At 43.2% G+C, this 23,526-nt stretch overlaps 1 protein-coding gene across 2 annotated transcripts; it reads left to right on the plus strand.

Moving 5' to 3' along the window:
* Positions 1-589: 589 nt before the first annotated feature.
* On the plus strand, positions 590-23,346 carry arhgef25b (Rho guanine nucleotide exchange factor (GEF) 25b). Of its 2 annotated transcripts, none has more exons than XM_069708101.1 (16): positions 590-688; positions 11,353-11,639; positions 11,717-11,812; positions 15,388-15,515; positions 16,718-16,784; positions 16,966-17,069; positions 17,307-17,376; positions 18,328-18,417; positions 18,543-18,635; positions 19,064-19,114; positions 19,205-19,282; positions 19,403-19,594; positions 20,214-20,394; positions 20,476-20,684; positions 20,767-20,886; positions 22,048-23,346. In XM_069708101.1, exons 1-16 carry the CDS (start codon positions 625-627, stop codon positions 22,129-22,131), a joined length of 1,914 nt encoding a protein of 637 aa, XP_069564202.1. In that variant the 5' UTR covers positions 590-624; the 3' UTR covers positions 22,132-23,346. The 2 variants fall into 2 exon arrangements, with proteins under 2 accessions (XP_069564202.1, XP_069564194.1); XM_069708093.1 differs by lacking the exon at positions 590-688 and adding an exon at positions 2,596-2,997.
* Positions 23,347-23,526: the final 180 nt, after the last annotated feature.

Consider the following 23,526-nt stretch of genomic DNA (forward strand, 5'->3'; position numbering starts at 1 on the left):
TCCAACTTGTATAAATAATAATAAAAGTTATTGTAATATCAATTTAAACATCCAAATCTGCTGATCCAATAATCTGAGGATTATGCTGTTTGTTTTATTTTGTTGTTTGAATGTAATTGTCCTGATTCCTTGTGATTTAATCAGTGTGCTACTTTCTAATATTGTGACCACACAAACAACAATGTGCACAACGCTGAGAGTTTCCACAACGACAATATACCCTCGAGGTCCGTTGGTAACCAGAAAATTCAGCTGTGCTTTTTTTTTTTCTTTCTTCCATTTGTTTCTGTGTTTTAAAGGTTAGGCGTGGAGTTTTTAAGACCCAGTTAATCTGCCCGGATTATTCTCCAGCAGAACTCTTTGTCTCCAGGATTTGATGCTGTGCAGTCTCCTGATCAGTTTAGTCCTCAGAGAAATTCCACAGATAAGAAACCACTTCAGCAGAAATAAGAAAGACAGAATGGAGGAGAGGGAGGAAGAGGCGAAACACAATTAGCTCCCTCACTTTCTCTGCTCTGTTTGAGCTTCAATCTGTGGCACAAAAAATGCTTTATTCTCTCCTCGCTGGTCTGTGTTTTGCGTTAGATTTCAGATCCCAGCAGAGAGAAGCTGCTGCTGGATGACATGCAGGACGTCGGGACGCAGCTGAAGTGGACCAGGAAGTCCGGCGTGGCTGCAGAATCCAAAGGTACCACAGTGAGTGGGAAATGTGCAGGGACAATGTCTTCAGAGAAATACTTTAGTTTTCCTGCACTTCTTCTGTCAACCATAGGGGGGAGCTGTGGCACAGAAGTTCACATCCGACATCTGTTCCACTCTACTGTGAATATATTTCAGATAGAAATCAACACCAGGCGCAAAAAGCACACATCATCTTATTTAGATGATTGATTATTGACTAATTAGGCGCGTGCATGCTCACACACACACGCTCGTGCAATAATCCCACATTGTGCAGGGATCAGTGCCGCTCAGATCAAAGGGATCATCATTTCTGCAGTTTTTAAAAGCTTAACTGGATGACCGAGAGCACGTTGGTTTTTTCACGTCTGTAATCTGGTTTCTGTGGACGGAGATTCTCGTGTCGTGTCGGTCCGCCGGTCACGTGACCGTGTGTTCGCCTGTGTGTGTGTGTGTGTGTGTGTGTGTGTGTGTGTGTGTGTGTGTGTGTGTGTGTGTGTGTGTGTGTGTGTGTGTGTGTGTGTGTGTTGAACTGTGAAACAAAACCTACAGAGAAAACAGCTGCTCACAAACTCGTCTCTTCCTCCCTCACCGACTCGGTCCATGTTTGGGTTCGTCTGAGTTTATGCGTAAATCTTCTTGACTCGCGCGCGCCCGGACAGCTGTGCGCAGAAGATCATCTCATGAGTACTTAATCTTGGTTTGGAGATGAAATCGGTCGTTCCTCCGTCCCGTCAGCGTGGGATGTTTCCACATGTTGGTTTCTCCACAGCGGAGGAGGTGCTTTGGTGCCTGAGGAGTGACGGTTCAATTTAACATCAGTGATCAGCACAAATACACACGAGGAACCGGATAATAACGCTGTGACGTCATCAGCTACATTCAGACAAACTGTGAGCTCACATGCTCACATGCTCACAACACAAGCAGACTTTTATGAGGTCAAATAATAATAATAAAGTTCATTTATGGCACCTTTTTATACAAGAAGTGCAGCTCAAAGTGCTTCAAAGCAAGAAATTAAATGTTGTTTTTCCGCACAAAAACTGATTTAAAAACACGTTAAAATGTAATTTCAAAAATACGAAAATGAATAAAATGCATAAGAACAGACATGCATCATATTAATGAAATAAAAAAGAGTCAATATTTTAGAATAAAGTAAAGACGCAGACGTGCAAGAGGGCTTCAGGTGCAGCTGGTGAAAGGACAAAGTAAAGAGATGTGTTTTCAGTTTTCTTTGTAGAGTATTTTCTGAGTATCTTCCCTGATATCTACAGTCAGTTTGTCGTCTTCTCCATATCGGTGTGGTTTGTTCGGATTTATTAGGATTTTTGTGAGTTTTTCAGACATTTGGTCATAAAACCAAAGTTTTGGCCACATTATTTTGAATTTAAACCCGATGATAGCACGAAACAAAACGTCAGGAGGCAGTGAGAAGAGCTTTTAATCATCCTGAGGTTCATCTGTAAGTTTCATGACGGTCTATCCAAAACATTTCACTGAAGATCACGAATGTCACCGTCACGGTGGCTCCAACAGAGACACCGCGAGGTCGACCGAAGTCAGTCAGTAGGATTTATATTAAACATGCATATCTTTTTTTACATTTTTTTTAATTTTATGCCAGTCCAGTCTGGAGGAGACCACGATACGGACCAATCAGCTGGCAGAGATGATGCCACTCAGTCACACTGTCAGATAAAAATGATAAAACAGTGAATGGAAAAACTTCCAGAGGCAGGACGAGGGGAACAGATGCTGGCAGCAGCAACACGGCATGTCAGCTCCCATCCTTCCTTCATCACAGCTCCTCCTCCTCATCCTCCTCTTCCTCCTCCTCCTCCCTGTCTCTCGGTCGCCCCCGCCCCTCTATCCCTCTCCGGGTCCCTCTCGTAATCTTTGCCCACTATCTCACCACTCACACACAGAGAGGCTGGAGGGTCGAGGGCTGTTTGTCTCCGCTCGTCTTCACATGATGGGACAGAGACGGCTCTTCTCTCCCAGAGGTTTCTGCTCAGATGTGGAATATGACTGCGGAGCTCTCCGGGGATTACCTCAGGACCGGCGTGTGTGCATGTGATTGAGTGTGTGTGTGATTGAGTGTGTGTGTGTGAGATTGAGTGTGTGTGTGTGATTGAGTGTGTGTGTGTGTGTGTGTGTGTGTGTGTGTCCTGCACTATGCCTGCCTCTGGTGAGAGGAGCAGCCGAAGCGTCTCACCATGAGAGGAGGTCACCACCAGCGAGGCTGCGGGTGTCAGCACCTGTTCAGAAAACTACTCGGCAAATGTGGCTGCTGCTTTGTGCGAGTCAGAGGTACGTTTCCGCTCCGCTCGTTGACAGGACGTCCTCCGACCGTGGGGATTAAGTTCACTCACAGTTTGTAGGACTATTTTCACACGACGTATTTATAATAGATTCTTATTGTGGCTTCCTGCAGATGTTGCAAACAGTACGCAATGTTTTCTAATGTTAGGAGTCTCACAGGGCCTCACAGAAGTTATATAACAGGATCAAATCCATCAGAATCTCTAACAATAGACATTTTCATTATTTTGATATCACATTTTTCATCCATTTATGACCCAGTCTGTTACTAGGAGGGTAGCAGCATCGAGTTGTATCAAAAAAACAGCAGATTTTGTTTGGAAAAAAAAATCCAATGTGGGCTTCCAAACACACGTGTGCTTCAGGTTCTTTGTTAAATTTAAGAACAAAAGTTGAGATTATACTGCATTTCTTCCCTCTACCTCCCCGTATAGGCAGTAATATTGGAGCCCGTGGATTGAGATTTACAAAAATGGCAAAAATATATCAAATATATTTTTGAATGAAATGATGAGAACAAAACAATATTTCCACTTCCAGCTCTTATTGGTGTCAGACAGTCTACCTCTACTAGTGTAGACGAGCCCCGACTCACCAGAAGCACCACTTCCTAATGCTAGCTAAAGACTTTGTCTGGTCTGCTAATGTCATATTAATGTCATATTAGCCCACTAATAAGGGTAAGAGTTGTAGACTTTATATAAAAGAGTTCGTAGCTTCAGGTCTGTAAAATGGTTCTGATCCAGAAGTGTCTTCAGCTGCAATACCAGCGAGTGCCACTAGAGGTCGGCTCCAAAAAGCCTCCGGCTCCATAGACTCCCATTCAACTTCTCTCATCAAATCCAAAGTGAATAAAATGTGTCCATCAGTTATCTCGGTGTTGTTAGCTAAAGTCACTCCTTCTTCTTAGTTTTCTGGAGGTCCATCTGAAAATAATCCCTCATTCATTAGAAAAGAAGATTCAAGAAGACCTGTTTTTGGGGGCGTGTCTGTTTGATTGACAGGCCTGTGGTGCAGTCAGGTTACAGCTATCGGTGGGCGGGACGTAGTATCGTCAGGTTTCCGATCAGATCGGTCAGATCCACCGCTGGCTCCTCCCCCAGCTCGTCCAAATATGGTCACTTCCTGCTCCAAACCGCTCCGAACTAGCAAAGATGGTGACGGACAGAATCTGAACTGGAGGATTCATAACGTTCATGAACCAACGATGACATCACTGATGGTTGATGACATCACTGAATGTTGATGACATCACTGATGGTTGATGATTGGTTGGATTGTGTCCACTCTGTTTGTGGATTTTTACACGTGGACAGTTTCATTTACACATTTTCTTCAGGTTTAATCATCATCAGCGATAAAGTCACATCTGGATTAGAGTTTCTCTGATCACTGAATCATGGAAACACAAGACTCAGTGAGTCACTTCCCCGACATTCTTCTCCTTACAAAACTATAGACCTCCTGAAAACACACACACACACACACACACACACACACACACACACACACACACACACACACACACACACACACACACACACACACACACACACACACACACACACACACACACACACACACACACACACACACACACACACACACACACACACACACACACACACACACACACACACACACACACACACACACACACACACACACACACACACACACACACACACACACACACACACACACACACACACACACACACACACACACACACACACACACATCATTAACTTTGTTTCCTGAAAGGCAAAAACCAGATTTATGAGGTGCAGAACAGAACAATGAGATAAAAGGGTCAGTTTTCATTTGCGTCATGATTTCTAGGGTTTATTTTCCACATTTAATAACAAATCAGCGTTCGCTACATCAGTTACTCCAAGATAATTAAGCAATTTAAACAAAAAGTTTTACCATGTGAAAACAAAACAAGATGTAATCTATGAATATGTAATGAGGGAAAATGCTGCAGTTGTTTTCCACGCGTGTAGCTGGGTGACATTTATCCCATCAGAGTCCTGAAATCAGTTAGAAAAGGTGATTATTTTATCAACCTGAACCGAATTATAGCGTCCCAAACCAACTCATGACCAGACAGCAGGCTACGGTGGAAAAGGATCAGCACACAAGCAAGGCACTAAAGATTTAACGTTATTAAATGATTCAACTGACAATCAAACTTTTTGTACTTTAATGCTGTTAGTTTTCGGAGATCCGAATGTGTCGGGGAGCGTAAAGCCGAAGGTTTATGGATTTATATACCACAAACTTGAGATCCTCTGAGATGAGCTTACAGCAGTAAAGACATTTATCTTTTTGTTCCCGCTGCCGGCTCATTTACTTCTCTCATATCGGATGCCTTTTTTTTTGGCTGCTGCTGTTCTGTGTATAGAAAGTGATTTCTCTCTGTTACTGTGACACAGTTTGCCTGAGAGCAGAGGCAGCTGCAAACACACACACACACACACACACACACACACACACACACACACACACACACACACACACACACACACACACACACACACACACACACACACACACACACACACACACACACACACACACACACACACACACACACACACACACACACACACACACACACACACACACACACACACACACACACACACACACACACACACACACACACAGACATGTCCCATTACTGCGCGAGCCTTAAATCCTCTGTTGTTCCAGTTGTTCGGGGAGTGATTACAGAGCCGCTCCTCTCTGAGCCGTAAACAGACGTTTGCTGAATGTGGAGATAAAAGCAGCCCTTTAGTTGAGAAGCATTTTCTTTCTCACCTTTGTTCTCAAAGCTCAGTCACTTTTCTGTGTGATGTCACATCAGTCTGGTGTTCTTTACTCTATAAATACCTCTTCTGTGAGTCGGCGGATGTTTCATCTCGTCTTTTCTTATGCTGTTTCTGCATGTTGTTTCTTCTCGTCTGATCGTCCGTCCTCTGAAGAATTCTTTCTTCTGCGATCTGTCACTGAATTTTATGGTTTAATTTGGTTTAACGTCAGAGAGCTATTTATACCGACAGAAACACCTCCAGATAATTCACGCTGAGGAAAACATGCTTAAAAGTCCTGCCAATAGTCTCAGTGTCTCATCACACACACACACACACACACACACACACACACACACACACACACACACACACACACACACACACACACACACACACACACACACACACACACACACACACACACGGCTGTGTGACTAACAGTCCATTCGCCCATCAGTGTGTGAGCTCATCGCAGACGTTCAGCTCCACAGATCAGTTCCAGTCGCTTTCATTCTGTCTTTTGCTGGTTTGTGGTTTGTTGTCTCTGAACCTCGTGACTCGTTGATCTTCATTTGAACTTGATTTACATTGAAGTGTGCAGTGAGACAGTTGGACATGCAGCGTCCCCTGAAGACACTGAAGACTCTGTCTTCTGTTCGGCAGGACAAGTTTATCTATACGGCACATTGTATACACAAAAACAGGCAATCAAAGTCTTCGCATGATTCATAAAAATAATTAAATAAGAAGCAGCGTTATGCCATATTTCCACATTAAAATGCAAATTAAAGATTAAACATGAGATGTATTTTAGAGACAAACGTGCAAGTTGGGTTTCGGGTACTACGAGTAGCAGGCTAGCTTAGCTTAGCTTAGCATTAGACTTCACTTCATTCAAACTAACGCGGTTCAGTAGTTGGTGTCAGAGGCGAGTTTAAAGTCCTCCTGTTGAAACTTTATGCTGCTTCGTCTTTTTTTTGAGTTTGGACTTTCGCGTGCGTGATGTTTTTCAGGTGTTTGGCTCTTATTTTCTTCTCTAAACTCAAACCTTATCAGACCTGTGACAGGAGGAGATGCAGGTCAGCGAGAGGATGTTCAGAGATGATTGAATGTCCTGCTGCACCGTCGCCGTGGCAGCAGCAGGGACAGAGTGAGTGATACGGACAGAAGCGGCTGGTTGAAGCAGCTCTGTCGTCGTGAGGTGATGGAGGACTGAAGTAAAAGCTGTCCGAAGGTCTAACTTTGCTGAGTCAGCACTTGAGTTAAACACTGTTTAGTGAGCAGATGTCTGGCTGCGAGCCCCGTGTGTCGACCTGTGATTGGCCTGCGCGTGCGCCACACAGAAAAGATTCAGCCAATCACAGGAGAGGGTCACTGGTATCAACACGCTTTAAATACACAGAAACAAAGCAGCCTGTTTCTCGGTGGAGCTGCAGAGAGAAGCTCAACAGAGGGCGTGTAAAACTACACGAAGATGGTAAAACCACCAAAAAATGCTTCTTAAGGATGTAAAAACTGCAAATAAAACACCAGAAAAGTGTAAAATATGGGACCTTTAATTTTCATAATTAGTACTTTTCCTGCATCACAGAATAAAAACGGGAACATTTTGACTTTCTTTCACAGTGTAGAGCTGAAGGCTTAGTTTTATAATTACAGTTTGATTATAAAATCCTTCCTGATTTTATAATCTAACACTGATAAAAATATACTTTTACAGCTTCTGGTGTGAATATAACATTAATAATATAATATGTGAATGATTGACATGAAGAAGAGATGATCTGATCCTGCAGGAGAGAGCGAGCTGCTTCGATGACCTACTTTACATCATAGATGTGTTGTTGTGCTGCTCTCTCTTTAAAGCCACCGTGATATGTTCACGGTCAGAAACAGCATAAATTATTGACGCTGCTGACATGTCACGTCCGAGCGTGATTAAAGCTCTGCACACGTTACACGCCAGGCCTTCGTCAGCGTGTCACGTGAGGCAGCTGATTACCGTCTCTGCTTCACCTCGTGTTCATCGCTGATGGAGGGAATCATTATCACCGCAGTCAAGGAAAACCAGCTCCAAGTTCACATCGGCAACACGACGAATCAGCAGTTTTCATGTCATCAGTGAAACACGAGGAGGGTTGAAGCAAAGTTTATCTGTACGGGGAGTTCCTAAGAGTCCGAACACACACATGATGTCAGCGTCCTCTTCAAACTGATGTGTGGTTTTATTCCTAAAGCAGAGAGGACTTTACACGGAGGTATGAAATGTTAATGTTAATGTTAGGCTTCTGCAGACACTCGAAGATAAAACAGGATCGGGTCAAACCAGCTGCACACATCTGGATAGACATGAGCAGCAGCCCTGTTTCCTATAGGACACACTATATTTACTGCCCCATAATTTATTTTTCTGTGTAAAAAACAAAACAACAACAACAACAACAACAGCGGAACAAAGCAGTGCGTCAGTGAAATGTGCACTACTTCCTGTTTACTGTCCCTCACTGTAGTTGGCAGCATTTAATGGATGTAAAGATGATCCTGTTATGTTTCACTTCAACCATTAAATGTCGAACATTTCTAGTTTAGTCAAAGAGTGAACGACGGGATGATGTTGGACGCAGACTCCTGCATCAGCTCCCAAAGACCAGCGAACACATCAGCTGTCTGCTGCACTGGTATCAAGGAGTTACAGTATTCATCACCTAAACCTGCTTTAGAATTAAAAAAAGGAACGTGAGTCTGAATTTATACACGATGCAACCTTTATTGTGAATTGCACGTCTCGGACACCCAAGAAGAAAAGATCTGAACACTGCCTTTACATTGGTCAGTAGATTAAAGACTTTTTACAAGTGGAAAAGTATGAGATTACAAAATAAAACGTCTGAACAGCTGTAAAAAGTCAGATTACTTTCCTTTTCTCTGCTGGCTGTCTCTGGATGTGGTTTCAACTGTGTGAAGATTGCTGGTTCACTACAAACTTTCATAAAAAGCAGTCAAATTAACTGACTTTAAAAAATTCACAGAAAACCCACAGACAATCCGCCCAGGTTCAGTAACGAGTCTGTTTCCAACTCTGCATGTCACACAGCGTTTGAGCTGCTCGCTGCACCAGACGGGATTACTGCTGCAGAGTCGGTGCTGTCTGGGCCTCTGTGGTGGCCGAGACAATCTAACCCCTTCAGTCTTTAATCCATCCATCAGTCTGTGTGTCACATTAAACAATCTCAGCAGCTGAAGTATAAATAGTCACAGAAACTATTCTCCTTTAAACGCGTTGGAGTTTTTATCCTCACAGAGGGCTTACACACATAATAAAAGTGTTCATTAGTTGGCTGTCCATAACGCCTGCATGCGATGATGCATTAGCAGCCTGCGTGCAGTCCGGATGGCCGTCCAGCTGTTGCTCCGTGGGAAAATGACACATTACGTAACTGTGTCAAACAAACATGACGGGCTGAGTCGCTCGGCTCGGCGGTGACCTGGACGTCACGGAGACCTCGGCGCACCATTAAGGCTTCGCTTCTGAGAAAATGTTGAAGTATTTGTAGAAAACGCTGCCGTGTGGTGTGCGTGTCGCCTCCTGCAGACAGATGGCGAGCTGCTTCACCGTGTTTCTGAACGACCTGACAGAGATAACAAAGACGAGGGGAGCAGATGGCTGCTTCTGCTCAGGGTTACAGGATGCAGTGTGTGCGTCTGATTCTCTTTAATTTGTTCTGTTCTCAAAAGCTCATAAAGTCATAAAGCTGCTTTGACATTTTGTGGTTAAGTTTCGGGATGTTTTTTTTTATTATTATTTATTAGCTGCTGTAGAAAGACAGGACATGTCGTCAGGTGCTAAGATCGTCATTACTGTCTCAGCGGGACTCTTCTCACATGTTGAGAATAAAGCTGAAAGTCGAAATATTGAGAAGCAAAGAAAGAGTCTTTGTTTTTTTTCGTAGTTTGGCCTGAGCACTCGGCTGCAGCTTCACAGAGCCGCCAGCACGGCAGTAAAGTTCTGCAGCTGTGTTGCTTTTATTTCTCTTCTTCTCCATTAATCAACGCTTTGTTCTTCTTTTAAATTCTCAGCCCTGGATTTATTATTGTTTCTTCTACTTTCCTAAACTGGTCAGTTGTTTTTGGTCAGTATGACTTATGATGAGATTCATTTGGTGCCAGCTCGTCTCTCCTCCCTCCACATCATCCAAGTAGTTTGACTCATGACACTGACTGCAACAAACTCATGTGGCTGTTTGTCTTATTTGAATCCGGCCTACTTTGATTGTTTATTAAGGATATCTTTTCATGTAATGTCATGAAGATTAAACCTTAATATTTATGTATTCTTGTCCTGATTTTTGTTAAAAGAAAAGCACATTATTAACTACTCTACTGTCAATATGACGTCGTGTTTAATGGCTGTTTCGGGACGTTTTTTGGCAAATGGCTGACCCAGATTTCCACTGGCTTCTTGAAAGCTTGTTATTATGATTACGGCTTACATAAATGTGCTGACAGGGAAATAGTGGCTTCTGGGAAGAGGCCAACGCGACAAAATGGGGCTCCTGAAATGTTCCACTTTGCTGCGCTCAGCGAAACAGCGTGAAACGTTAATGTCAGGGTGCCGGATTGAAACGGTGCGGTCGAGGACCGGGTACCAGTTTCCACAGATGGAAACCAGATCCAGCCGTGGTGTGAAAGGGTGTCATCTCCCGCACCGGTTCTGTCTGAGTCGTGGAATTAGGGCAGTTCAGTGCCGACGGGACGACCGCACAGTTGAGACTAACTTCAGCTCACATTATTCAAAATACATGAATTTAATTTTTGTATTTTTAAAAAGCTTCGTTCACTCTGATGTGTGACTGATGAAACAAGAGACCTGCGGGATTCACGTATACATTTTGGGTAAAAATGAAATAGTGTTATTAACCATCTCTTAATGTTGTGTCATACGACCCAGTGCAGCTTTTTATTTGTGTTGCATTGTTTTGAAGTACATCAAATCACCATACTGTAATATTTTTTTAAGCATTTCCACTTCAAGCTCAATAACATTCAAAGGCTGGTTGGTAATTAATTTTTTGCAATGATAATTATCATCTAACTTTATAATATTTAATAACATAACACTGACAGGGCTCATTCTGCTGCCTAAAGAACTCTTATTTTGATAATTTACTGTTTTAAGTACTTTATGCACATTTTTTTAAACTAAAAATAAATAAATATCAGAATACTTGAATTAGTGTTAAATAGAAGAGGGATCTATTGTTGGTTTAACTACATTTTCTTGTACACATCACATAGAAACTGTATAAAGTTTGGATTCCTTCCTGGTGAGAACTTTCCTGGTTTTGTGTCTAACTCGTAGTTGCAGTCGCTGCAGCTCCTAAAGTTACTGTTGGGGCTTAACGCAGGAAATTGAAGGACATTTTTGTGCAGAAATCTGTCTGCACCATCTGACCCGAGAGGATGAACCCCACAATTAGCTGCAGTGCTTCATCCCTCTCCTCCCTCCGGCCGTCTCTCTCTGCAGCCGAGTCGTACGCCGTGGCGGGCGGCGACGGCGGCGTCCCTCCGCCCGCGGGCTCCGTGCTCCTCCAGGCCTCGGGCAGCTCCAGCCCCCGCTCCCACTCCCCGTCTGGAGCGTCGCGGCACCCCGTCAGCGCCCTGAAGAAATGGCTCACCAACCCCGTCCGCAAGCTGAGCTCCGATGCCAGGAGCGGCGCGGGGAGAGCGGAGAAGCAGCTCTCCCACACTGAGGCTCAGCCGAGGCCTCTGGAGACGCACGACAGCTCCGCCATCCTCCCCTCCGGAGACACGGTGAGACCTTCAGCCGCATTCCTGAGGAGACACATCTCACGTACGTGTCCCTAACGACTCTTTATTTCTGTGTGCAGGAGTGGAAAGACGGCCTGTCGAGTCCGGCAGCTACTTCTCCCTCACAGCCGCCGAGTCAGAGCTGCTTACCCGACCTGCAAGACACTCGGAGTCTCGTAATGTCACTTTTCTATTCTTTCTTTCCTTTACACACACATGCAGCATCCAGACGGGATGATTCAGAGGCCGTCTTCATGTCTGTCAGCACATAAACTGCAGCTGGAGGTGAATGTGCCTCTACAACAGCAGTTTAACACTTTTGATTCATGTTAATTAGAAGCTAAAAGTAAGTCTGGAGTATGTCATGGCTCAAAGGCAGGTAGGACCAAAACAGGAGGTTCAAAGTCAAAAGGTGAACGACATCAAGGTGCAGGAACAGAAATCACAAGACAGAGGAGGATTTCAAAATAAAAGAGGAAACGCAGAGCTGAAATAAAAACGGCAAAACAGAAAAGAAGTCCAAACCATTACAGATAAAAGGTGAATTTTATCACTCCGAGTGTTTTATTACTACAAACAGAAACTGTAAGATTCAACAAAAACACAGAGTAATAAATCAACTTTGTAGTTCGATGAATACTTGAACAGGATTGTGATTTGAGAGATATTTATATGTCTGTCATCATCCTCTACTCAGCCAGCTTTATTAATAAAAAGATCAAAAACAGAGTTGCTTTGGAAGAAGTGGAGGAAGTAAAAGATTTTTAAATATTTCAAATGCAAATGTTTGATCTGCTTTAGCGCCTGAACTTTATTTTCTAGGGTGAAAGAAAAATCAACAGAATCATACAAAAGATACAAGTCGTCGTATAAAATGAGATTTTTCTGATGAGAACATGTCGAGAAATTAGTCGAGGAAGTAAAAGTCAGACGCACTCAGTGGGGCCTCTCTGCTCTAAAACCTTCATGTTGGCTTCGTAGCTAATAATAAATGAGACAACACACACAAACACACACAAACACTCTCAAATATCAGGACACACTCTGGACTGCAAACACACACATCCTGTTTGTGTGTGTTTGCACATGAAAGTGATCTGATTCGCTCATATCGTTTGACTTTCAGCAGCCGAGACAAATATTTTCACACACACACACACACACACACACACACACACACACACACACACACACACACACACACACACACACACACACACACACACACACACACACACACACACACACACACACACACACACACACACACACACACACACACACACACACACACACACACACACACACACACACACACACACACACACACACACACACACACACACACACACAGACACACACACACACACACACACACACACACACACACACACACACACACACACACACACACACACACACACACACACACACACACACACACACACAGACACACACACACACACACACACACACACACACACACACACACACACACACACACACACACACACACACACACACACACACACACACACACACACACACACACACACACACACACACACACACACACACACAGCGTCTCCCACTGACCCCTGTGTGTACGGAGTAATCTCTGACAGGGAATCAGTCCTGTGGGCTTTCTGAGCTGATAACATCTGGAAGTAATCAACTATCTGAGCCGTGTTTAACGGGCTGACGGGGTCACGGTCGGGTTGAGGAGGAGCGGACGCCAAATTTAGAAGAAGAAGAGGCCTGAAGGAAAGGTGAGAGACGAGCCTGTGGCTGCCGGACAGCTCTTAAAGCCAAGTTTCAGAAGCATTACATAAGAGATGAGAAGAGTTTCACCCTGAAAGCACACTGTTGTGTTTGATAAATGAAGCCTCGGTTTAGTTTTATTTAATAGACACCTGCAGGTTTACATAGATTTAAGCATCCTTGTGCTGCCTGGATCCGTGTGAACAGTCTCACTGTTCCTTTAAAGGAAGTAGTTTGACATTTTTGCAGTTTTCATCTGAGATCGATGTCTGAATGGTAAATATAGTTAAACAGCCAGCAGCCTGTTAGTTCAGCACAAAGACTAGAAACAGCTGAAACAGCTACGAATCTGTCTGAAGCTAACGAGTCCTCCTACCAGCACGTCTACAGATCACAAATGAACATTTTATATCACATTTCTTTAATATAAACAAATACATAAGTGTAAAGATGACGGGATTACAAGTGCAAGTAACTCCACATACCACATAATCTCTTGTAAAAGGAGAAATTATAGTTTTTACAGTCAACTTTGTGACACATATGGTGCACATTGATTCGATTTAGAAGTTCCAGTAGTTTCCACAGAGCCTGTTTCCTCCTGTTTCCTGTCTTTAGGATGTTAGCTGTGATAAGTGGAGGCTGCTTCTAGATGCGTGAGATTGGGATCAACAGTTTCATCTGACTCAGCAGGACGAGGAATGAGCAGCGGTCCCGAAAATGTCGAACTATTCCTTAAAGCTCGTCTATCTGATGAGAAATGACTGAGAAAGATGCAGGTTGCGTTCAGAGCAACAACCGAGCTGCAGCGGGTTTCTCAGTTCAGACCTCTGCAGGGAGAAGAAGTCTGAATCAGCCTCCGACTGTTTTCAGGACGGTGTTTTGTGCCGACTCGGAGAGAGGACAAAGAAAAACAAAGGACAAACACAAAGTGCATATTTGACCTACAAATGTGCAGCGGTCCTGCAGGAGGATTACGGACGTGGTGCACCGGAGCGGAGGACAGAATGAGTTGAGACTACAGTATGTCGAGAGGATTACAGTCAAATTCACATTAGATTAAACTGCTTTTAGGAGAGGAGTGATATTTATTATATAACTTCTCTGTGTCCGTGGTCCGTCACACTGATCTGTGATACACGACTCGACAAACACTCGTCCTTTCTGACCAACCGTCTCCTCAGCTGCACGGGAGAAAATGACTGTCAGGTTATTTAAAATGATGCGTTACAGTCAGGAGATGCTGATGAAGCTTAATGATTTAAGATTGTGAGGATGGATCCTTCAGCACAGAGTTTCAATGATGCATTCAGAGGGTTTACTCAATTAGAAATACTGCTATAACTTCATTAAACTACATAAGTGCAGCAAAATGCACTTCAAGTATCAAAAGTAAGAATTCATTGCACAGAACTATTTGGCTGACATTATTATGCTGTATATAGATGTATTAATGTTTAATGTGTAAGACAGGTTGTTGGTTTTGATGTGTAAGTGAAGCTACTCTAAACTTCTTTATTACTCAGTTGTCGTTTACTGAAGGTCCGTTTCCTCCATCTTAAAAGTTTAATCTTAATCAAGAATTAATCTTAAAGTATTGTGAGGTGATTAATGGAGTTGAAAAAAAAAGTTCTGTTAAATAAATGTGTACTTTTAATTTTATTTTCTAAAATCTTTGCTTCTTTGTGGGATAATTTGACTCCCTGAGGCCTTTTTGCACGCTCTTAAAGCTTTTGAATTTCCTCCCGTAATCTATAATAATAATTAGAATTTACGTGCAGGTTTTATTTTTTTATTAAAGGAGTAAAAATCCTCCCCTGTTTGCCTTTGAATGAAATGTAGTGGAATAAAGTACAAATAGCTGTAAAATAAATGTTCTGTTATTTTCTGGCTTTGCATTTCACATCCACACAGATCTCCGCCTCCTCTTAGATGATGTGTGACAGCGATGTTTACCAAAAGCTGTAATATCTTTCTTCGTGTGTTTCAGAGTCAGAAATCGAGCATCAACACCTTCCAAGGGGAGGACAGCTGCACGGTGACCGACGACTCGGCCAGCCAGTGGTCGGCTGTGGTGGACAGCGAGGAGGAGAGGAACGCTGCCTTGGAGAAGAGCATGTAGGTGTTCAGTGTTTAAAGAAATAGTTCAGCAGCTTGGAAAATGCATGTTTTCACCTAAAGAGAAGAGTGATAACGCGCTCATGTCCGCAGACAGTTAGTTCCCCTTAAAGAATAGAAACAGTCTTATTTGGCCAAACTGTTTGAAAATGTCAAATATGTCGTTCTAATATCAGATTTAACTTATAAAATCCAGAGTTTCCCTTCGACTGGGACCCACTGCCCCTTGAAAGAAACACGTCTAAATATAAACCTAGTTTACAGCTGGACCCCGTGTGAAACTGGAGGGCTTTTAATTTGAAAAGTGACAAACATTCTTTATAGCTCCGCCCCCTCTGTTACGGTCCAGACGAAAATATTGTATTTATGTTATTGACCTAATTTATGAGCAGCCGTTTGTTTCCAGCTCAGCGTGAGAGTCTCTGCTGTGTTTCTGTCCTCTGATCTCTGTCTCACTGTGGGTGGAGCTTAAACCTCTGCTGCCTTTGTGTCCTCTGATCTCTGTCTCACTGTGGGCGGAGCTTAAACCTCTGCTGCCTTTGTGTCCTCTGATCTCTGTCTCACTGTGGGCGGAGCTTAAACCTCTGCTGTGTTTCTGTCCTCTGATCTCTGTCTCACTGTGGGCGGAGCTTAAACCTCTGCTGCCTTTGTGTCCTCTGATCTCTATCTCACTGTGGGCGGAGCTTAAACCTCTGCTGCGTTTGTGTCCTCTGATCTCTGTGTGTCTCACTGTGGGCGGAGCTCCGCCTCTGCTGGGTGCAGAGCAGAGGAGAGATCGTCCACTCAAATCCATCCTGTTGATAGCTTCCTTCTCTCAGACAGGTTAAAAAAATGAATAAATGATGAAATGAATTGACAAATATAGGTGAGAGACTCCTGCCCCAGGTTGCTGGTTCAATCCCTGCCTCCTCCACTCCACCTGCTGAAGTGTCCTTAGACGAGACACTAAAGTTACTGCCTTGCTTGGCAGCTCTGTCCCCATTGGTGATAAAAAGGATCTGTATAAGTTCAAACTGTTTATCCAGGATGGGTGTTTCCTCTTGTTTCACGCCTTTATGCTGAGCTAAGCTGTTTCCCAGCTTCTTACTTTGCATGACAGCGGTATCAACTATCTCTCCTAACAACCAGCAAGTGAGCAAATACATTTCCAAGTGTAAATTCCTGCTTTTATTTTGCTCAGTCATATTTTCTTCCTCTCTCAGATATGTGCTGACCGAGCTGATCGAGACAGAGAGGTTGTATGTGGAGGATCTTGGACTCATCGTGCAGGTGCGTCTCCGAACTGGTTCTCCTATTTAAGAAACGAGCAGTTTACGATGTGATTGATGACGTGTGTGTGTGTGTGTGTGTGTGTGTGTGTGTGTGTGTGTGTGTGTGTGTGTGTGTGTGTGTGTGTGTGTGTGTGTGTGTGTGTGTGTGTGTGTGTGTGTGTGTGTGTGTGCTCGCTCAGGGCTACATGACCACCATGTCCAGTCAGGGCGTGCCGGAGGACATGAGAGGGAAGGACAGGATCGTGTTCGGAAACATCCATCAGATCTACGACTGGCACAAGGAGTGAGTCGGAGACGTCTCGCTTCCTCCCAACAGTCTCTCACTTTCTGAGCTCCTCGTGTTTCACGGCGGTTCAGTGTGTGTCACGTCCCCTGTGGTCGCTGCGTATCCTGCCTCTGAGTGTGTGTGTGTTTATGTGTGTGTGTGTGTGTGTGTGTGTGTGTGTGTGTGTGTGTGTGTGTGTGTGTGTGTGTGTTTATGACTGGTCCTGCTTGACCTTCTCCGTCACGTGTCCCGCAGTTATTTCCTGGGAGAGCTGGAGAAATGTGTGGGTGATCCGGACAGCTTGGCCAAGCTCTTCATCAAACACGTGAGTGTGAAGCTCAGCGAGCAGCGAGTGAGGATGTGAAAGTCTCTCTGCGTGTTTCCAGTTTGGCTTCAGCTCCCGCCGGTGCGAAGCTTCGTCCCGCTGCCGTGCACACGTGTTTTCTTTTAGCAGATCAGTCGCCTGCAGGTGCAGCTGCAGAACAAGAAACGGTTCCTGTAATCACTCCGGTTTGACCAAAGAGCTCTCAGGCAGCAATCAGCCTTAAAGACGCTCCGCGGAGACCCGGCTGTGTGTGAAAATGAACTTTCAGACTTCTAAAAACTGTATTTTAACCCGTTTTGACTTCAAATCAGATTTTCATGAAACACAAAACAACTGATGAATTACAACTTTTATTGAGAGGCTTAAAGAAAGCCAACAAATTCACTCTTCATCAAAGTTCAACCCTGTTTCCAAAGAAAGTTGGGACGATGTGTAAAAGGTAAATAAAAACAGAATAGATGATCTGCAAATCATGTAAACTCATATTTAACTGCAAAAAGATGAAAGACGACATATCAAACGATGAAACTGAGAAACTTTATTGTTTTATATAAAATATGTGCTTACAGCAAGAAAATAAACTCTTTAAACTAACTTTTAGAAAGTTTCCATTCAGTGCAGGTTTTTCATCTCAGTCCATCAGAAGGTTTAATTAATCTGAATTAAACTGTTCTTTTTGATCCACTGGAATTTATTTAATGAAGCAAATTTCCTGCACAGATAATGGAAATAATCTGCAGGGAAACACAATAAACCAAAGAGGAGATGTGTCAAGCAAGACAAGCTGTTCCTTCTTCACACACACACACACACACACACACACACACACACACACACACACACACACACACACACACACACACACACACACACACACACACACACACACACACACACACACACACACATCTTTTGACATTTGTGATTTATTTGTGTCTGTTGAACTTGCAGGAACGCCGTCTCCACATGTACGTGGTTTACTGTCAGAACAAACCCAAGTCGGAGCACCTCGTCTCCGAGTACATCGAGACCTACTTCGAGGTGAGAGACGGACTTTATTGTTTGCTTTTTAAACTTCTCATATCTGACATCTGTCACAGGTGTGCCTCTGTTTCTGTCTGAACACCTGAAGCCACATTTCTTCTTCCTTCTTTTTGTGTCGGCAGGATCTCCGGATCCAGCTGGGTCACAGGCTGCAGCTCAACGACCTGCTCATCAAACCTGTTCAGAGGATCATGAAGTACCAGCTGCTCCTGAAGGTTGGCTGTTTAAACTCACTGTGTACTCACATGCACTGTTACATGGTAATATTACTTTTTCATGTAGTTTTGGACACTTTTTTCCCCCGAAAATTGCAACGTTATTAATGTGAAAATTGATGATAAATAAGGAAATATATGATAAACGAACAAATCAGAGAAGCTGTTTGCTTTGAAATAAACCCTTGAAGAGGACCACAGTGTCGTCAGTATATTTGACTCTTTAAAAAAAAAAATTATTCACCTTTCTTGTCCATCTTGAATTTTTGACATTTATTTCTGTTCTCGTGGGTATTTTGCTTTTGTGTTACTTCATAATCAGATTCAAGTCACAGATTCTTATTTGTTTATTTATAAAAAGTGCAATTTGTCTTTATTAAAAAAATAATTAAAATATAAGTAAACCTCTCTTTGACTGCCCCCCTCAGGACTTCCTGAAGTACTACAGCAAAGCTGGGAGGGACATCGAGGAGCTGCAGGTGAGAACTCTTTATGAAAAATACTTTTACATCTTATTTTTGTGCACCACATTTTGTTTTCACGCGCGTTGAACTGATTTTGTCCACCAGAGGGCGGTGGAGGTGATGTGTTTCGTGCCAAAGCGCTGTAATGATATGATGAATGTGGGACGGCTCCAAGGCTTTGAGGTAAGATGCAGCACTTTTTTTTATTTATTTATTTTTTTTATAATTTGTCTTGTTATATGTTTTTTTTTTTTTTTTTTTTTTTTTTTTTTTAAAGCGTTTGTGAATTACAAACTGTTTCAGGGTAAAATCACGGCTCAGGGGAAGCTGCTACAGCAGGATACCTTCTCTGTCAGCGAGCAGGAAGCCGGCCTTCTGTCCAGAGCGAGAGAGAGGCGGGTCTTCCTGTTTGAGCAGCTGGTCATCTTAAGTGAGCCAATCGATAAGAAGAAAGGCTTCTCTTTGCCGGGGTACACCTTTAAAAACAGCATCAAGGTAAGAGTTAAACTATCTGTAAATACAACCCCACTTACAAAAACGTTGGGATGCTGTGTAAAATGTAAATAATGATTATTTTCAAATCATGTAAATCCATATTTAATTGGAAATACACCAAAGACAACATTTCAAATTGTATTGTTTTATTGAAAATATATGCTCATTTTGAATTTGATGGCAGCAAAACATTTAAAAAAAAAATAGTTGGCACAGCGGCATCACCTCTTCTTTTAATAACACTCTGTAAACATTTGGGAACAGAGGAAACCAGTTTCTGGAGTTTTGAAAGTGAAATGTGGTCCCACACTTACCTGATAGAGGATTTGCATTGTTTTCAGACGTGTTCCTGAGCCCATGCAGTGATTTCCACGACAAAATTGTGTCTGTTTTTGATTAAAAATTGATGTTTCTCATAAAACAATACAATTTCTGTTTTAACATTTCATACGTTGTCTTTATTTTCAATAAAATATGGATTTATGTGATTTGCAAATCATCGCATTCTGTTTTTATTTACATTTTAAAGAGCGTCCCAACTTTTTGGGAAACGAAGTTTTACAACTTTGTCTTCAAGGTTGTTTTTTTGTGTGTGTAACGAAGACACTTTGTTCTGCAGGTGAGCTGCTTGGGTGTAGAGGAGGACTCTGTAGACGATCCCTGCTGTCTGGTCCTGACCTCCCGGGGGACTGACAGCAGCGTGACGCGCTTCATCATGCATGCGTCATCTCCGGAAATACAGCAAGCTTGGCTCAATGACGTGGTCCAGATCTTAGAGACTCAGAGGAACTTCCTGAACGGTACCACAGCTCAGCTTTTCTTCAGTAAAACCCTGGATTTAATCGTTTGAGTGATGTGAGGTGTCTTCCTGTCCGCTGCAGCTCTTCAGTCTCCAATCGAGTACCAACGCAAGGAGAGCAAGTCCAACAGTCTGGGCCGGACCATGAAGTCTCCCTCTGCACCGGCGTCCGGCCTGCGTCCTCACTCCTCAGCGTCCATGGACCGACGGCAGCAGCCCTGCCTGCTGTCCTACAACCACTCGCTGCCCTCCCTGCACTCGTCTCAACAACACTGCCCGGCGGTGAAGGTGGTGCGTGTGCAGCAACGCTCGTCATCATATCGGTCTTTTCTTCCACCCCGTCTTCACTCCGATGTCTCCGTGTGGTTCTCAGGTGTCTAACCCCGATGCCGGGACACCTGGAGTCGCTCTCCCTTCGCTGGCCTCCCACCAGCAGCTCGGCTTCTGCACAGAGGTCAACGGCCTGCCGCCCGGCAGCCATCGCAGCCTGCAGGTACGTCAGCGGGGGAAAGAGGACTCCGACACTGAGATAGAAGAAGTGACGTCACAGTTCAGCCCATTTATTTACCACATGGGACATCTTGTTTTAGTTGCCAGTTTTAAAGGTGAGGTGAGTTAGTCGCAGCGGTGGTCTGTGAGGCTGTTTGCTGTCCTGAGCACCGGTGATCGGGGGGGAAATGACTCAAACATCCTGTTGTTGTTTCTCCGTGGATGTGAACAAACCTGCTGGAGCCGAACCTGCAGCCGGTGTCGTTCACTCATCCAGTGGATGGAAAACCTCCCTGACCTGCGTTTTTTTTTTTATCTCATGTGTTCAGACTTCCACCAGGAGGAGGAAGGAGTCTGATCTCTGTGCTCGTGTTAGACGTGCAGACCTGGCCTCAGTCCACACAGTTGTTCTCGTCCTCTTGGCTCTCTCTCCTTCTTGTTTTTTGATCAGCAGTCTTTTCATTGTGCTTTAGATGCACAGGAGTACACACACGTTTCCCATGTTCCTAAAATAGTGTTTTTATCTGGCCTCTGTCAGACCTTTCTTGCTTAATGCTGTCTCTGGACACTTTGTTATCTTAAAATTCAGCACCAGTCAGATTAAAATACATCTCAGCATAATCGAAGAAGCTCAGAAAGTAATGTCCTTTAATCTCCTGTGTGATTCTGCAGCTGTAGAGAAAGCAGGAGAGTTTTACTGCAACTGTTTAGCAATTTAAATTGCTACAAGCTTTTTTAAATTTAAAACAAGCTGCTGCACGAGGCTTGTTTCACCAAAGCCTCATCTGCATTTCTATTTTTTTATTTTTAATTATTTTGTGTAATTTCCGACCCCTTCATTGATCCACAGCAGAGCAACACAACAATGAATTAATCTGACCCGAATCATTGAGGTTCTGACAGTTCAGGTTCCTGTTCTTGTGCACGCAGCTGGTGGTCAGAAAGAACCAGTTAATTTTGCCTAAACAGAATAATTCAATGAGTCATTGTTTATTCTCATATCTTGTTGTTTTTGGCCTCTGGTGGTTTAGAAATGAGTAACATTACATTTAAAACCTACATAAAACCATTTCATTTACATTTAGGCTCGTCCAGAGAACCAGAATCGGTGTCGCTTCTTTGAAACTCACCAATAAATATGAACTTCCTTCTTATTCCCTCTCAGCGTGTGGCTGCCAGTTTCCAGGCGATCACATTCAACGAGGGCGGGATGTATTCAGCACATCGGCTGAAGGAGAGCGAGCAGTGATGACACATGAACTCTGACCTTCTGGAGACGGTTTGTTTCTCTCCTGCAAAGAAGTCTGACAACTTCAAATCCTCCTTTAGGTTTAATTCTGGTGCAGGATAATTAGGATTTAATCTTGTGTAATCGTAGCTTTCTTTTGAGTGTGTAAATACAGATGCAGAGACTGTGCTTCATGATGTATATGTATAAATTTCTTACTATTTCCATTGAAATTTCCTTGATGGATATTTTTGTAATGCATATTATTTTTCACAAGGAACCAACTCCATGTTTATTCCCCCTGAGTTTTCAAATCCCTCGATGCAGTTCATGACTGCCCTCAAACAACCGTGAGCTCTGTTGTGTGTGTGTGTGTGCGCGCATGTGTGTGTTTTCCGTCTGGTGGGCTATTTTCACGCCGCCATTGTCAGCATTATCTGGACTCAACACACAAAGAACGTGTCACAATGAGGCGAAGAAGTGAACGAAGAGGAAAACAGAGGTGCTCGTCTGTCAGTCATCCTCAATGTAAATAATCGTGTGTGCGATCGGATCAATAAAAACCTGAAGCACACGTAGGATTAAAGAGGAACACTGAATCGTCATTCTTACTGAAGAAACTTCCTCACATGTTGATACTTTGGTTGATTTTCCAGGAAGAAATCGTATCCATCATTTCAAACTGTTGTGCCCGTGAAGTCTCTGCCCGCTCCAGTTCCCACTTGTAATTATAAATAGACCCAAACACCCCGGAGGATACACAGACTTTAATGACTTTACAAGTTACTGCAGAGTCGAGAAATAATGAAAGCATCAGCGGCAGTCAAACAACCAATGTGTACTCCCACTGTAAGAGGATGATGGCCATTAGATCTATTTTTGTCATTTATTGTCTTATGTAGCCATTTAACACTCACCTTTACCTTTTTAAATGTGTATTATTATCTGTTTTTACCTCAACTGTCTTCATACGGTAGACTTTCTGTTCAGAAATGTTTATTTATATGCAGAAAACAAGACTTTTTCCAGGTTTATTTAAAAAAAATATATCAAAAATGTAATTACATCAGATTTTTGCACTGTTTTCATTTCAGAACCGTGAACCTGTTGGTGTACAGCGCCATCTAGTGGAGCATAATGCTCATGATTATTAATGATTATTTACCAATGCCATAGGTTTGATGGCAAACCTATGGTTTGATATAATAAATATGTTTAGGCAGAATTTTTTTTTTTTAATAGTGATGATGTAGTTTGTTTTTAATCGTGTCGTTAACATGGGGAAAAAAACCATAAAAAAAAAAATCAAAGTGAGGGGAAGTAAGAAGCCGTCCTGCTGACGTACCCTCGTGCCAGGCATTAAATCTGCTGGTTGTTTTGCAGCTCAGAGATCGAGACCCACAGCGCATGAACAGC

This window comes from Brachyistius frenatus, unplaced genomic scaffold (assembly GCF_029030835.1).
Source record: "Brachyistius frenatus isolate BFR_SWC_R1_liver_20210118 unplaced genomic scaffold, ASM2903083v1 Contig_4, whole genome shotgun sequence".
Taxonomy (NCBI): Eukaryota; Metazoa; Chordata; class Actinopteri; family Embiotocidae; genus Brachyistius; species Brachyistius frenatus.